The 17,472-nt window shown below is 41.5% G+C and overlaps 1 protein-coding gene across 1 annotated transcript in view; it reads right to left on the bottom strand.

Moving 5' to 3' along the window:
- Positions 1–13,216, bottom strand: part of LOC308627287 (lysosomal acid lipase/cholesteryl ester hydrolase) — a 34,654-nt gene extending 21,438 nt beyond the window's left edge. The window contains exons 1-3 of the mRNA XM_081253217.1: positions 13,032–13,216; positions 10,169–10,280; positions 7,542–7,659 (exon numbers count right to left, since the gene is read on the bottom strand). Coding sequence (XP_081109343.1) covers positions 7,542–7,659; positions 10,169–10,279 — 229 coding nt within the window. The 5' untranslated portion in view covers position 10,280; positions 13,032–13,216. The remainder of the gene's footprint in view (positions 1–7,541; positions 7,660–10,168; positions 10,281–13,031) is intronic.
- Positions 13,217–17,472: the final 4,256 nt, after the last annotated feature.

The raw sequence follows: 17,472 nt of genomic DNA, 5'->3' as shown, positions 1-17,472 counted from the left end.
TATGAAGGAAACACACAAAGAGCTATGAGAATATGTGGCCAGGGGCCACCCTGAGCGGGTGTGAGAGCTGGGGAGCTCCTCCCTGAAGCGACATCGAGGTTAGGTAGCAGGAAAAGAGGGAGCACTGGAGGAGGGAGGGGTGCCCAGCACAGCACTCTCTTCCTTCCCACTCTTGACTCTTAGCCCCAGCTCCAACCTGCCAATACGAGACAAACTGTGCTGTGCAGCTGACACTGCCTTGTGGTGCTCCGTGACACAGAGAGTCTGAATACAGCCCGCTGCCCAGCATGCCATCAAGGTCCAAGCGAGCCTGGGCGTGAGCTCAGGGAGCTAGAGTGAACAAGCCCAGGCGCTGACTAATGGCCCTACATCTGTCCAGTGCCACTGGGAGGCGAGGAATTACATCCCAGCTGATCAAGGCCTCTGTTTAGCTTGTTAGAGCACTGCATTTAGGAAATGCTTTCCTTAGGAACCATGTACAAGGGAAGAACAGAAAACCCAGAAATTGGTCAGAAACCTAAAACATATAATCAAAACAAAGAAATTTTTTTTTTAAACCATATAGCCTGATGGTCTTTCCCCTCAAAACCTAACTCACAAGCCAGGTTGTGAATTTTCAATTATGACTCAAAAAGTTCAATGGGCAAAACCCCACGGCAAAGTTCAAAAACCCTGTTTCTGCACAAAGGCAATTACTCACACTCCAGAATGCACTTCACTCACCAGGCCATCAGACACATACTGCTTTTCAGATATAAACGTTCCATGTTTGGTGCTTTTTTTGATGATTGCTTTATTTTACAGTTTATTTCCTAGTTAGGCAGAAGTAAGTCGGCCTCGCTGTTACTGTTGCTATTTTATGTATTTTAGGCAAGGCCTTTCTCTATTTCTTTGTTTTAACCAACTAAAATAAATACGCTGACTATCATAGGATCAAGTTGCTCAATACTTATTACAAAAGGCCACGCACTCCAGTTCAAAGAACACTGAACCCGGAGTCAAACTGGCTGGGCCACTATCTTTTGACCTAAAGCAAATCCCCTTCCCTCTTTGAACCTAACTGTCATGCCCAGTAAAATGAGAGTGTTGCTCTAGAACCTGGGTTCCCAAACCCAAGATTTTCCCTTGGAATCCACTAGGGAGTTATGTTAAAAATGTAATTTCGGGCTTCCCTGGTGGCGCAGTGGTTGAGAGTCCGCCTGCCGATGCAGGGGACACGGGTTCGTGCCCCGGTCCGGGAAGATCCCACATGCCGCAGAGTGGCTGGGCCCGTGAGCCATGGCCGCTGAGCCTGCGCATCCAGAGCCTGTGCTCCGCAACGGGAGAGGCCACAACAGTGAGAGGCCCACATACCGCAAAAAAAAAAAAAAAAAAAATGCAAGTTCTCCAAACTGCCGGCCCAGGCAGGACTCTGAGATCCTTCTAGTGCCAGCATCCCGTGACTTTCTGAAATACAGCTGAGCAGATTAAAATATAACCACTTCCCTATAAAGGATGGATTTCTGAATTTCAATTCCCTTATTGGAGTTAGTGCAAAGTAGGGGTAGCTCAACACTTGATAGAGAAGTTTGCTGAACATTGAGAAACAGCCCACATACACTCCACAGGTCACTAACAGCTTTCTAAATACACATTTCAAGCTTCCTAATTAGTAGAGGTCTGACCAGACAGGCAAACGATTGCCTAAATCAGGGGATTCTTTAAAACAGTGTGGTATTGGTACAAAACAGGCATATGGATCAATGGAACAGAATAGAGAGCCAAAAATAAACCCACACACCTATGGTCAATTAATCTTTGACAAAGGAGGCAAGATTATAAAATGGGAAAAAGACAGTCTCTTCAGCAAGTGGTATTGGGAAAGTTGGACAGCTGCATGTAAATCGATGAAGTTAGAACACATCCTCACACCATACACAAAAATAAACTCAAAATGGCTTAAAGACTTAAAAACAAGACATGACACCATAAAACTCCTAGAAGAGAGCATAGGCAAAACATTCTCTGACATAAATTGTACCATTGTTTTCTTACATCAGTCTCCCAAGGCAATAGAAGTAAAAACAAAAATAAACAAATGGGACCTAATCAAACTTACAAGCTTTTGCACAGCAAAGGAAACCATAATAAAATGAAAAGACAACTTACGGAATGGGAGAGAATATTTGCAAATGATGCAATAGACAAAGGCTTAATCTCCAAAATATACAAACAGCTCATACAGCTCAACAACAAAAAAACAAACAACCCAATTGAAAAACGGGCAGAAGACCTTCATAAGACATTTCTCCAAAGAAGACATACAGATGGCAAGTAGGCACATGAAAAGATGCTCAACATCGCTAATTGTTAGAGAAACGCAAATCAAAACCACAATGAGGTACCACCTCACAGAGGTCAGAATGGCCATCATTAAAAAGTCTACAAATAACAAATGCTGGACAGGGTGTGGAGAAAATGGAACCCTCCTACACTCTTGGTGGGAATGTAAGTTGCTAGAGCCACTATGGAAAACAGTATTGGAGGTTCCTCAAAAAACTAAAAATAGAATTACCATATGACCCAGCAATCCCACTCCTGGGAATATACCCTGACAAACTATAATTCAAAAAGATACATGCACCCCTATGGTCATAGCGGCACTGTTCGCAATAGCCCAAACATGGAAACAACCTAAATGTCCATCGACAGATGAATGCATAAAGAAGATGTGGTGCATATATACAATGGAATAAAAAAGAATGAAATAATGCCATTTGCAGCAACATGGATGCAACGAGAGATTATCATACTAAGTGAAGTAAGTCAGAAGAAGGAAGACAAATACCATATGATATCACTTATATGTGGAATCTAAAATATGGCACAAATGAACCTGTCTACAAAACAGAAACAGAGTCATAGACATAGAGAACAGACTTGTGGTTGCCAAGGGGGAGAAGGGGAGAGAGAGGGATGGACTGGGACTTTGGGGTTGGCAGATGCCAACTATTACATTTAGAATGGATAAACAACAAGGTCCTACTGTAGAGCACAGGGAACTATATTCAGTATCTTGTGATAAACCATAATGGAAACGAATATGAAAAAAGAATGTCTATGTGTGTATAACTGAGTCACTGTGCTGTACAGCAGAGCCTGGCACAACACTGTAAATGAGCTCTACTTCAATAAAGAAAATTTTTTTAAATAAAAATAAATCAGGGGATTCTTTACACACCCTCTGCATCTTAATATAAAATTTGTGTGTGCACAAGTGTCTATTTTATTTTACTAGACAGAGGATCCATTCCCTTCATGCACTTCAGAATCCCAATTCTGAAGACTGCCCGATGTATCTCTTAATTAGGCCACACACGCAGGCTACCTGGTGCTGCTGGTTGCTGTGAGGAACACAGAGGTGACAAAGACACAGCCTCTGCCTTCAAAGAGTGGTTGCAGGGAGGGATGGTGGGGAGAGAGAAGTACACGCGTGAGTTAACCCCGAAGCAGAGGAAGAAGAGCACCTCAGGAGGGGTGTTAGCAAGGCATCTGGGAGTTTGGAGGAAGTGTGTCTCCTTCATGCTCAAGCAACATGGAGAGTTGGCAGTTAAGCTGGGTGGGGCTGGAAGGACAGAAAAAAAAAATGTTTTTAGGAATGTATAGAAATAAAGATGGTGGGCAGGGTGAACACCAATCCAGAGGGTTGTGTCACCAGCTGAGGCCCAGGGAGAATTTAGCGAAAGGGAAATAACTCATTTGGATTTCGGCACGTGAGAGAGCAGTTCTTTGATACTTATCACAGACACAACTTCAGTTATACCGTTTGCAATTTGGCTATGGTGCCAATTTAAACCTGTGCAGTTGACAAATGATAAATGTTTCTTAGATGATGGGTAAACACAGCGGCAACCAGTGGTTCTCAAGCACTCCTCATAAACCTTGTGAAAGAGGTATTCTATCCCATTCTACAGAAGAAGTCACCGTAGACATCACAGCCTACAACTGTAATCACTAGTTTGAGGAATCATGAAGTTCTTGCACATATCCATGGTGAACTTCAAAGGTCCACTGCTGCATAAAATGAGGGTGAACAGTAAAGACAACAGCTAGGACAAAATATTAAGGAATGGTGTTATCTTCATTTATTAGGTTCATGAAGATTGCTGAGTGGCAATATCATATAATTATACCTGGGCTCTACGAAGCTTAATCCTGCAAAACTACATAAGATGGATGAGAACAGGGAGGTTGGCAGAAAGGAGAGCAGTTGGCATGGGTAGAGGAGCCATGTGGCCAAGTCCTGTGATCATAAAAAACTTCCAATGACCCGCAAGTGAGGCTCTACATACAATCAGAGGGGGTCACTGAGACAGGACTGAAAGATGCTCACCACACAGCTTTAAACTAAGGTCCCATAAGGAATGTGGTACCTATAAATAAATAACGGAGGTGACATCGGCAAGATGGCAGAATAGGAGATCCCCAGCCCTAGCCCCCTCACAGAAACTCCAACTTAGCAACTATCCACAGACAAGAATGCCTTTGTTAGCATCCCTGAGCCCAGGGGTAAGGTTACAGCATCCCAGAAGAACACAAAAACTGAGAAAAACTACATTAAGAAGGGTAAGAGGAATAGCTTCACTTCATTTATTTCTTGATAAATGAATAATGTTTTAACGTAGCTTGTAATGACTTATAAATAGTACAGATATATGGCATTATTTTCTTAAAAGCATTAATTTCTTAAAAGATAAGCAGACTGAATTTCCCTATTCCTGTTTTGAAATTCTTTCTCTCTCTCAGGTTCTGAGCTTATTTCAGATGGCCAAGTAAATGGTCACAAGAGCATAAGGTACGATGGTGGCCTGGCAAAGAGAAGAAAGGGCTGAACTGAAGCCATATAACAGGGGAGCCTAGAGAGGACCTGACAGCTCCTCCAGGATGGGGGTCAAGAGTGACTATGCAGTTTCTGGTCTAGGTCCAGGAGGACAAGGGTGTGATTAATAGAGGGGGAAGTCAGGAGAGGAAGGGGCATGGATGAGCTGGGTTCCATGTTGGGTGTGAAGGATTGTGTGTATTCTTTTTGTCTAGCTGGCTTAAATAAGCCAAATTAGCACCACTGACAACACTGCTCCTGGATGGGAGTGAAGGACAGTGCAGAGCCTCAGCTCCGCACTCTGCCTTGGACCATGGAAATGCAAACCATCAGAGAAACACCTATGCAGTTTTCAGGAGAATCACAAATTCCTTTAGATAACTAAGTCACTTGTCACAGGTTTCCTCCAAAACTCGCCTCTGAGCTTAGCTCACAGCAGGTGTTATATACGTACCACTGATCCTCTACAGGGAGGCCTCCTCAGGACAGAGGAAAAGGGTGGGGACTTAATGCTATCACCAGACTTAGTTTAGAGTGCATTCAGTCTGTTCCCCATTCTGAAAACCAAGGGTATCCACTGCCCCAATCCACACACCCCTGACAATGAATGAATGAATGAATGAATATAGAATATAACCCGTAGAACCAGAGAGTGATAAAGACTAATGGGGAACTTTGAGATCATCCCAGCCAATCGACTGTGTTTACAGATGAAGAATCCAAGGCCTACACAGGAGAAAGCACAGAAGTATTTAGGGGCAGGTGGAATTCTCCTCATTCTTCTTCCTACCACCTGAGAGCAAATCAAAAAGGATGCTCACTTCCCAGGGCACAGCACCTTCACCTGCAGTGGTTGAGATATATACCATAGGGCATCTGGCACTATTTGCTGTAACTGCTGTAGGAAAGAGAAGCCTAGAGGTGGATATAGAAAAAGATGAGGAGGCACGTTCCCTAAGCATGTTTTTACTGTGGTTCCCTGCATTTTTGAACAATGGCTCACACTACTAATTATTAGTCAACTAACCACTTTTAAGAGAAATAATATCAATACCTATTTTTCTTTATATGGGATCCGAAATCTGTACACAGGGTTTACTTTTTTTAAAAAAAGGAAGGAAATCAAGATCATATGTTCACTCTGAAATAAAATATGTTTTGTGTGTCTTGAGCAGAAGAAAAAATAGAAGCCCTTGCTGTAACTCATTGCTCATTTTGGAAACATGTTTTTAAGAGGATCTGTAAATCATAAAACTCTCAAGAGTTAGAAATAAATTTCAAAAACAGCATTGGCTGTCTTGACCAGGTAACATTACTGAAAGGCTCATTAGAGCTAGAATTTATGGCAGAACAACATGGACAAATCAGATTATATTAAGAGAAAAACAGATAATGATACAAAGCTCACATTAACACAGAGGGCTTTTAAGTTCGCTCTGAATAAAAATTTTCTACTCACATAAAATTTTAATTCAAGAAGAGATAGTTATCCAATTACCTTAATCTCACCTTAATTTCCTAAGGAAAGTTTCTAAAATCAGAAAATGTTAAAAGAAAAAAAATAAGCTACATCTGGAGAGATGATTGACTAAGGATCAGATCCTTATTCTGATATCTAACAATTTCAAGTAAGCTATCTAGAAATTCCTCAATCTGCATTGGAAACCACAGTTTTGCTTGAGTTATGAGAAAAAGAAAAAATATCTATAGATTTTAAGCCAAAACTATAAGAACTTTCATATATTGCTTATGAGAGTAATTACCAGAACAAGACCACGGGAAAAGCAATTATACAATATCTCTCAAAATCACAAATCCATATATCCTCTGACCCAAAAATTCTATTTCTGAAAATGTATCTTATAAATAAACTTGCACACATACAAGGTTACTTACAGCAGCAATATTTGTTAATCGAAGACCAGAAATAGTCTAAATGCCCATCAAGAGGACACTTGTTAAATAAATCATGGTACAGTTATACAGTGGAATACTATGTATCAGCAGAGATAAATGATGAAGTGCTCTCTGTATTGTATGGAAAAATCTCCAAAATATTAAGTAAAAAATTCAAGGAACAAAGGAATGTGCATTATAAGCCATATTTTATATTAAAAGGGAAGCAGGGAAAAACAATAATTCATGTTTGCTTCTAAAGAGATTTTTTTAGAGAGAAAGAAATTTAAAATAAAGAGATTTTGGAAAGATACATAAAAAACGGGGGAGGTGGAGAATGAGATGGGAGGGAGGTATTTCACTGTGTATCTTTTTATTCTCTTTGATTTTTGAACTATGTGAATACATTACCTACTCAAAAAATTAAGTAATTTTCAAACAGCAAGAGCTATCTACTTAATGCTCAAACCATTTTATTAAATGAAATGCTTCCTTATAACAAAGAAAGCAGAGATTTTAGCATATCCTCAAACAAACCTGACCTTTGAACCTTTAAGCGAAATATGAAATTAGATGACTCTTGTCCTTATTTCTTTAAAAGAAGAAGTGTTTTTTATACACCTTGCATAAATGTAACGTGTTGAGTACTTTGGTCTAAAAAATAATCCCATTTCAATGTTTTCAAGTTAAATCTGAACTTGGTTACTGATATAAAAAAAGAGCCAAATTCCAGCAATGCTGTTAAATTTTCAGAGCTTTCCTTTCTCACCACAGAAAACAGCCATACCTCTGTCAGAATGGTTCTTCCTCCCGTGGGGGATTCGGTTAAGGCAAAGAATATATCCATCTTCTGTCACAACTAGGTGTTCCTCACTAGGGAATCCCCAGTGAGAGATAATTTCACTCTGCGGAGCACAGAAGAAGACAAAGTGTCAATGACATTCTCCAGGTTTTACTTAAGAAATGAATTGTTACTGAAATTTCAGTCTGCTCAACCTAGTAGCCAACAACCCATCGTAAAAGTAAATCCTCCACTTGTTTTACCTCTGTGTTCTACTCATAGATGTCCAGCTAAACCATTTTAACATGTTCTACACCAAGTGTGTCTTATTTTACCATAGCTTTGGGCTTCTTTGTTTCCATCCTGGCTCCCAGGTACAAATAAACACTTCTTTCTTTCTTTTCTAAATATGCCAGGTAATACTGTAATCTACCATTTTCCTTGTTTTAAGAGACCCCATCCTGGGAAATGAAGCATAAAAAGTATTAATCTGTTTTTAACCAATGGACCAATAAAACTACACTAGAATGTCAAGCTAGAGTTGAACAAGAAAAGATAAAATGATTGTGGTAGCATACGCTATTTGTTTTTCTCTTTCTGACTTACTTCACTCTGTATGACAGACTCTAGGTCCACCCACCTCACTACAAATAACTCAATTTCATTTCTTTTTATGGTTTAGTAATATTCCATTGCATATATATGCCACATCTTCTTTATGAATTCATCTGTCGATGGATGCTTAGGTTGCTTCCATGTCCTGGCTATTGTAAATAGGGGTGGGATAGGGAGGGTGGTAGGGAGACGCAAGAGGGAGGAGATATGGGGATAGATGTATATGTATAGCTGACTCACTTTGTTATAAAGCAGAAACGAACACAGCATTGTAAAAAAATTATACTCCAATAAAGATGTTAAATAAATAAATAAATAAAATGTGGTAATCATTTTACAATAACCATTTTACAATCATTATGTTGTACACCTTAAACTAATACAATGTTATATGTTGATTATATCTCAATAAAACTGGAGGGAAAAGAGGAAAAGTAAGGAATTATGATCAAATTCACTACTCCATAAGGAAAGATCCATGGGGCAATTGTTTTTTGTTTTCTTTTTTTTAAAACTGAGGTATAGTTGATGTACAATATTATATAAGTTTCAGGTGTGCAACACAGTGATTCACAATTTTTAAAGGTTAAATTCCATTTACAGGGGCTTCCCTGGTGGCGCAGTGGTTGAGAGTCCGCCTGCCGATGCAGGGGACATGGGTTTGTGACCCGGTCTGGGAAGATCCCACATGCCGCGGAGTGGCTGGGCCCGTGAGCCATGGCCGCTGAGCCTGCGTGTCCGGAGCCTGTGCGCCACTATTGGAGAGGCCACAACAGTGAGAGGCCCACATACCGCAAAAAAAAAAAAAAAAAAAAAAAAATCCATTTATAGTTATTATAAAATATTGGCTACATTCCCTGTGTTGTATAACTTATCCTCGTTTATTTATTTTATACATAGCAGTTTGTACCAATTAATCCATGGGGCAATTCTTAATTGGGAGCTCAGTGGCATATGCATAACTCAATTATCCAGAAGACTTAATGTAAATAAGTACTCATTATTCTCTCTACCACAAACACTTGAAAGGATTTAAGTTTATTATTCTTACAGAAAAAGATTTAAAAATAAAAATGCTTTTAATTTAAAAAAATTTGAAAAGAAAAGATTTGGGACAAGAAATAAAATGTAACCTTAAGACCCTGATATCAGGTCATACTCTCTTGGCTTTCTATAAATTTATCTCCATCTCCAAAGTTGCCTGATTCTTCAGTTGCGTCACTGCATCATCTGTTTTTTTTTTTTTTTTTTTTTTTTGCGGTATGCGGGCCTCTCACTGTTGTGGCCTCTCCTGTTCTGGAGCACAGGCTCCAGACGCGCAGGCTCAGAGGTCATGGCTCACGGGCCTAGCCACTCCACGGCATGTGGGATCTGTCCGGACGGGGGCACGAACCCATGTCCCCTGCATTGGCAGGCGGACTCTCAACCACTGCACCACCAGGGAAGCCTCATGCATCATCTGTTTTAAAACTGCTGTTTTCTGTAGCAACATGTACTTTCCTGATATTTTATGCCTAAATAAGGTATCTCCAGATTTAATTGTTTATGTAAGATTAATAACTTTGAAATGTTTTCATTACTCAAGGGATTATTTTTGCTTATTTCTTCTAATAAATTTTTTTCAGATACTTTGATTTTTGTATTGAACTATGGACATTGGTAATCTGTCCTTGTTCAGCACATTGAGTATTAACATTCTTCCAAAGTTTTGACACTTTTTTTTATTGTTGTTTAAACAAATTCAGTGAGACTTAAAAATGAAATGAATGTATAAAAAATATCACTTATCTTACTAAGAAGTATATGTTTTAACAGCAAATGAGGCTTGTAAAATACACATTACCTTTTAGGTAAAGTCCAGCTAGCTGAATCTAAGATTCGGAGAACAGGAAAAACATAATGAGATATAAAGAGAATAGAGTTCGTGGCTTCGTGTAGCGACATAACTGGATTTCAGAAAATAATTAACATTGATCACAGATGCGTTTTTAAAAAACAGATGACTTTGAGAAACTTACCACATTCATATTTGTTTCAGGATCCACAGGTGCCAGCTTCCCTCTGGATACCTCGGAATGCAGGGTCCCAAGGACCAAACAGACCACCAAACACCAGAGCCACATTTTCATTCTGTATAAAACAGTCTGTTGTTACTTGTCTACACAAGGTTTTACTACACAAAATTATGTTGGTAAATAATGCTCCCATACAAAGTTCTGAACCAGGTTTAGGTCAGGTAAAAGTTAGGTAAAGGGCAAATATAGAACAAATGACTCAAGCCATACCTCGAAGCAAAAATTGAGGAATTCATTTTTACTGGGAAACCTCCCACCTGCCACTCCCAGTTCATATGTGACATTTGGAGCCCAGAACACCCACTCACCTCCTCACCAGGTGGTTAAACATAATGTTCCCAGAGAAATAGCAGAAAGGAGGACTCAGAAGAGAATAGGTTGAGAAAAAGGAAGATCCCCCAAATTCCGGAGCCTGTTAACCTCCCACCTTTTCCTAGTTGCAATTTAAACACTTTTAAGTTCAGCGATATGAGCTCTTGCTCCCACTAGCTATTCACTTCCCTTCCTGCATAAAATTACACCCAAGGGAAAAAGTGTCATGAAAGAAAAGAGAGTTTGCAAGAGAAACAGAGGGAAAGGAGACCACCCCTCTTTGCTTCTGAGACCCTCCAGCCATCAACAAAGACCATCTAGTTTCTGGCAGTGATGGCACAAAATCACAGTGTAGCAAAGACCTTGAGGATGGATGTTAAAGGCAAAATGAAGTGACTCTTCCAAGGACACCCAGATGGTTAGAGGCAAAGCTGGGACAACAGCCCAGGCCTCCCACGTTTTTTAAAATAGATATAATCATTCAAAAAGATGCATGAGTGTATACCCATACAAAGACTTGCATAAAAATGTTTGTAACAGCTCTATGTGCAACAGCCAAACACCGGAAAAACCCAAATTCCCCTAATGGGTGAATGGGTCAACATATTGTGATATATACATACTACTCAGCAATAAAAAGGAATGCACATAAAATAACATGGATGAATCTCAAAACAATTATGGTGAGTAAAAGAAGCCAGACCATATAAATAAATATGTATGATTTCATTTCTATAAAACTCTAGAAAATGCAACCTTATCTCTATTGACGTAAAGCAGATCAATGGCTGCCTGGGGAGACGAGGGCCAGGAGCTAAGCATTGCAAAGGGAAATCTTTGGGGGGTGATGAACAGGTTAATGATATTGAGCGTATCACAGTTTCACATGTGTATACATATCAAAACATAAAATTGTACATTCTAAATATGCCCTGCTATTGTACGTCAGTAATACAATACAGCTGTTTTTAAGACTTGGGCTTAAACTGAGTATTCCACAAGTCTTAAGAAATTGGTTCTCAGAAGATTGCAAAAGTGAACTGACTCCCTTCTGTCGATGCACCTCTTGATGGTGCTACAGTGATTTCTCCCAGCAGTGGTGAACCTGGAACTTCTAGACAGGAGGGGATGTTATCTTGAGTCTCTACTGGCAAAGCAAGCCCACTGTGCTTACTCACAAGTTTGTATTTCTCTACAGTGGTTGGGGAGGGCTGTACAGTTCCGGGCTACCTTTTATCATAAATATAACCTTCCAAAAGCCCATTATTCCTCGGGAATAAGGAGTATATTGAAAGGAAAAGTGAAAGTCTGTAACCACAATTTCAAACAGTGAAGCCTCTGGCAGTACCTGCGTTTCCACTCAGGCCTATCCTCCGCGACCTGGACCAGCTGTCCACAATGGAAGCTCCAGGAAGATAACAGCTGAAGCCACTCAACTGGAAATGTCACCCAGTTGATTTTTCCTTCCAACAAAACACTAGTAAGTTTTTCAACCTACTAGTCCACTAATTGTCATAAGGATGAGGATTGAGAAGTTCAGAAGAGAAAAGGCCTCCTCCAGGATGCATGCAATGTGCTTTGCTGGGCTCTCTCAGCAACTTTTATTTAGCTCAATCCTTTTTATACTGTAACAATCCAATTAAGTACTTGTCTGTCTTCATTTTACCCCAGCCCAAGGGCAGAGCCAGCATCTGAGTCAACTCTGAACCCCCAGGACCTAGCAAAGTGTAGATGCACAAGACAGATTTTGAAAAATGGGATTGGGGCGGTCCAGAGTTCAGTGGCTGAAGAAGAGCTCCAAAGCAGCTTGTCATTCAGCTTTCTAATAATAACACCACCACTAATAATTTCCGCTCCCATTTAAGCTCCTGCTATGCTCCAGACTTCCGCAGGCAGCGCTTCCGACCTATTATGTTAATTACGCCTCGCCAACTCTCTGCAGTACCGTTAAGTCCTTTTTCCAGGAAACTCAGCCTCACCCAAGTTAAGTACTGGAAGCAAAATGTCAACTGGTTAAATAGGATCGCCAAGATATTCACCAGGACCGATGTCAAACCGTTCTCGACCACACCTTGACTAAAAAGTTAGAGTGGTCTGCAGGCTGCCTGGGGGACTTAATGGGAGTAAAGGACAAGGAGGAAGGAGGTGAGGGAAGCTGGGAATCAGAAATCCTGGGTGTCGCTGCAGCCCAGGGGCGACCGCGCCTGCCCAGGAAGCCCGAGGGCACCTGGGAAAGGGCAGGCAAATTCAAGACAGCCCTCAATTCCTGGGTCACAGCGAGATGCCTCGGGCGGCCGCCTGCAGAAGAGGCACCCGCAGGTGCTCCAGGTAAGACGCGCCGGGGACCAGCGCAGAGGGTCCTGACGGCGTGCAGCGGCTCAGGGCCGGCGGGAATGAGCTTCGGAAGCGGTGCGGGGCCCTGGCCTCAGAGCCGGTGGGGGGAAGCCGAAGCTGCGGCACCCGCACCTGGCAGTGCAACGGGGCCGGCACTCACCTGGGGCAATCCTCCCAGGCCGCTGTCCACAGCCGCAGCGCCAGCTCGCGGGGCTGTGTCCCCAGCTGGGACCTGGAGGGGGCGGAGACGGCTGGACGCCAGGGCCCGCTCCCGCCTCCGGCTACCAGCGTCCCCAATCAGAGCAGCCGGCCGCCGGGAAGTGCCGCGGAGACACCGCCCAGGCCTAGCGCCGCCGCCGCTTCTGAGAGGGTCCTCCGCCGAAGCGGAGCATGCGCCACGGTGCGGCGCCAGGCGGCCTCCTCCCCGGCGGAGTCGATTACCAGCTCCACCTGCAGGCCGCACCCGCCCGGTCTCCTAGTGGCTGCCCCTGGCTCTGCCCCAGGGGTCTTGCAGGGCCGCCACTCTCTGCGCCTAGCACGGAAAACATGGCCTCTACAGATGAAAAGAAATTATATGCTACGTATAAAGCCCTTAGCGGTGTGCCTACTGCAAAGCAATCTTGCTGTAAATTTTATTTTTATTGCTAAAATGCCTAGCATTATTAAGACACTAGGGGTATAGTAGCCAAACAGGAGCCCTCTTCTCCTGCTTACATTCTAATGGGAAGAAACACCATGAATAAATTAAAAAAATGAGGTAATGGAAAGTGCTATGAAGAGCAGTAAAAAACTAAAGGGATAATGAAGGTGGGTGCTACGTTATGTTCAAGGTTATCGGGAAAGCACTCTCTGATGCAGTGACACCGGAGCACAAACAAAAAGGAGGTGACTCAGAGCCATGTGGATACTGGGGAAGGAGTATTCTGAGATGAGAGAATAGCAAATGCAAAGGTCCTGAGGCAGGAATATTCTTAGTAGGTTCTAGTCAGCGAAATTCGGTCAGCGTGGCTAGAACAGAATGCGCGTGGTGGAGAGTGGTAGAACATGAAGTCCTAGAGGTGCCTCGGGGGCCAATTGGAAGGACTCTGCTATTTCTTCTGACCAAGATAAGAAGCCATTGGAAGGTTTTCAGGAGAAAGGCAACAAAACCTTGTTAGTCATATCATTTGTAAATATTTTTCCCCATTCCATAGGTTGTCTTTTTATTTTGTCAGTGATGTCCTTGGCTGTGCAAAAGCTTTTAAGTTTAACGAGGTTCCCCCCCACTTTTTTGCCGTTGTTTCCTTTGCCTTTGGAGACAGATCTAAAAATATATGTATATATTACTATGATTTATGTCACAGAATGTTCTGCCTATGTTCTCTTCTAGGAGTTTTATGGTTTCACGTCTTACATTTAGGTCTTCAATCCATTTGTAGTTTATTTTTTATATGGTGTGAGGAAATGTTCTAATCTCATTGTTTTGCATATAGCTGTCCAGTTTTCCCAGCACCACTTGTTGAAGTGTCTTTTCTCCATTGTATATTTTTGCTTCCTTTGTCATAGATTAATTGGCCATAGGTGCGTGGGTTTATTTCTGGGCTCTCTATTCCATTCCCTCTTAATAGTTTAACTGCCAGCAGGCCATTTTTCACTTTGTCACAAAGAAGGGGCCAATTGAGTCCTGTAGGAAATGGGGGAGCTTGCCCTGTCAATATTGGGGCAGGGGAGCATTCCAGGTGGAGATTCAGAGGGTGGCCGGGGTAGAGGTAAGGATGGGGAAGTCCACCATGTATGGCCAAATAAAACCTTGCGAGAACTTTGGCTTCTACTGATTTGAAAATGCTTTTGTTGTTTTATTTTAATATTGCTTATTATTGAGTTTGTGGTTGTCCTGTGATACACTTACATGATATTTTAAAACAATGAAATTGTGCTTATGTCTTTAAACAATTTGTTTGCAGTGCCTTCTATACCCCTTGTAACATTATACTCCACAAATTTCTGTTGGAGTTCTATAACATATTCTCATTTTAAAAATGATTCATGGTTCAAAACAAAACAAAAACCAGACAAATGAAAAAACAAATAAACAAACTAAAAAACTCAGAGGAGCTATTAAAGTAGAGAGACAGAGGGCAATTACACTTTTTGTCTGTACCATTCATTTCATTATACAGAAGGAATCTTCCAAAGAAGAGAAGAACCAGGCTAAATCCCTGGGATCTTTAGGAGAAAAGAAGGCATGAAAGGGAGCAGACTGAGACCTGAGTAAAGGCCACAGTGGTCAGCAGTGCTGGGTTCTCCCACAAGATCCTGGTTACCCTGTAAACCTTGGGAATATGGAAATCAGTGCCAATACTAAGTGCCAACCAATTATAGACAACCAGGCCAGTCTCACAATTACTCTCATAAGATCAGTCTTTCCAAGTATTGCAGAATTTATGTGCATTTTATAGAAAGCACAGATCTGAATGTAGTTAAGGAAGCAACTATAGACAGAACTAGCAGATGCAGCATTAGCTTTAAAAGATGTTCTGTACCTTTGTATCTGCTGGCTTGTTCCTTTTTTGTGTAGGCAACTTTCTAGAATTTCTCCTTATTCTCCACCTCCTCCTCCAACCCTTTCCCTTCCTGGGTGAGTCAGAACTAAGCTGTCAGAGCAGAAAATTAAAGCCTCTCTCCTTGCCTCAAATTTAGAAAAATATATATTTATTTTTTGTTTTTATGAAACTTTTATATGTTATCACCATCAATCATGTTGGGTACAAAAGAAGAAGGCAGCTGCCTCAAGGGAGTGGAAGAGTGACCCGGTCATGACTTGTGATGCTTGGCTATAGACACACCTTTTCTGCAAGTCCTCAAATGTCTGTTCTGCTCAGACTTGTGAAATAGTTCAACAGTTCACGAGAAGGTCCTCAACATCAGAGGACTGAGAAAGCAGGGAAAGAACTGTGTTATTATATTATGCTTTATGTTATTGTGAGTGGAAGATAAGGACTCTATACAAATGTTTTGACTCAAGTCTGTCTCAGCTTCTATTTTCTGTTTCTCAGTTTCTACAGAGGTCCTATCTAATGACCTCATAAATCTGTTCCAGATGAAGAGCTGTCTATAAAATGCTCTATGATTCGATGACCATGTGTGTCACAAGGTCTGTAAATTTCTCTGAAAACTGCTGTGAGAATTACTTTGATATAATTACTTATGACAGCAAGATTGCAAAACTTCAGAGAGCATTTTGATCACCATGCAGCATGCTTTACAGATATCTCTACAGCCCATCTGTCTAAAAGAGGAAAGTAAGGAATGGAGAATAGAATAATGTGAAGGTGGCCATGAACATGCAATGTAAAATATCTTAGTTTGTAACCATCAACCTTACTCCTACAGAGGATCTATTCTTATACTAGCTTCAACTTTCCTGTTCATGTGGTGTATACCCAAAACGCTTAATGTCAGCTTTTTGAAAACAGGTATCACGACTTGTATCAGTTTGGATTCTAACTGGGACACTTAAAATGGGATGACTGAGAGAGCTGATTTACAAAGGGACTATTTAACAGTTGTTGGGTAGGGGAATCACAAGACAGCACAGCAGTTAGCCATCCCTAGGCCCAAAGAGATGAGATGGCTACTGGAAAACGGAAGGAAAGAGTCTCATAGAAGCCCCCTTGAAAGGAAGAGTACCCTTCAGTAGACTGACACAGCACTTAGCCTCTCAGCAGGGAGAGGACCAGAGAAATAAACCCTCTACCATCACTGTCTCTCTCCCTTCTTCTGCAAAGTGCTCCCCATTGACAAAACCCAATCAGTAGCTGGAGGACATAGGAACCTGTTCATATAGTCTATTCCATAATCCTTCCACTTCACAGGGCAGGATGGAAAAAGATGAAAAATGGAGATTGGGGAAATTCAAGATAATGTTCACATGATCTTTCTACACTCTGTGCTGGCAGAGGGAAGTAGGAGGAAGTGCAGAATTGTGGTTAACAATGCAGACTCAGGGATCAGACCTCCCAAGTTCAAGCCAGTATCTACAACTTGTTAGCTGTGCAAACTTGGGGAAGATTTTTAACTTCTTTCTGCCTGTTTCCTCATCTGTAAAATAAAATATGTAGTGTCTAAGAGCATTTCAAAGTTTAGACAAGATAAAATGTGTAAAAGCACTTGTGAGTTATTTGTAGTGAGGTGGATGGACCTAGAGTCTATCATACAGAGTGAAGTCAGAAAGAGAAAAACAAATGCCATATGCTAACACATATATATGGAATCTAAAAAAAAAAAAAAATTGGTCATGAAGAACCTAGGGGCAGGATGGAAATAAAGACGCAGCCCTACTACAGAATGGACCTGAGGACACGGGGAGGGGGAAGGGTAAGCTGGGACAAAGTGAGAGAGTGGCATGGACATATATACACTACCAAATGTAGAACCAATAGCTAGTGGGAAGCAGGAGCATAGCACAGGGAGATCAGCTCGGTGCTTTGTGACCATCTAGAGCGGTGGGATAGGGAGGGTGGGAGGGAGGGAGACACAAGAGGGAAGAGATATGGGGATATATGTATATGTATAGTTGATTCACTTTGTTATAAAGCAGAAACTAACACACCATTGTAAAG

The sequence above is a fragment of the Mesoplodon bidens genome, assembly GCF_964165515.1.
Source record: "Mesoplodon bidens genome assembly, chromosome: 1".
NCBI lineage: Eukaryota > Metazoa > Chordata > Mammalia > Artiodactyla > Ziphiidae > Mesoplodon > Mesoplodon bidens.
Note: the sequence above shows the minus strand (reverse complement) of the source record. Positions and strands in the feature narration are given on the sequence as shown.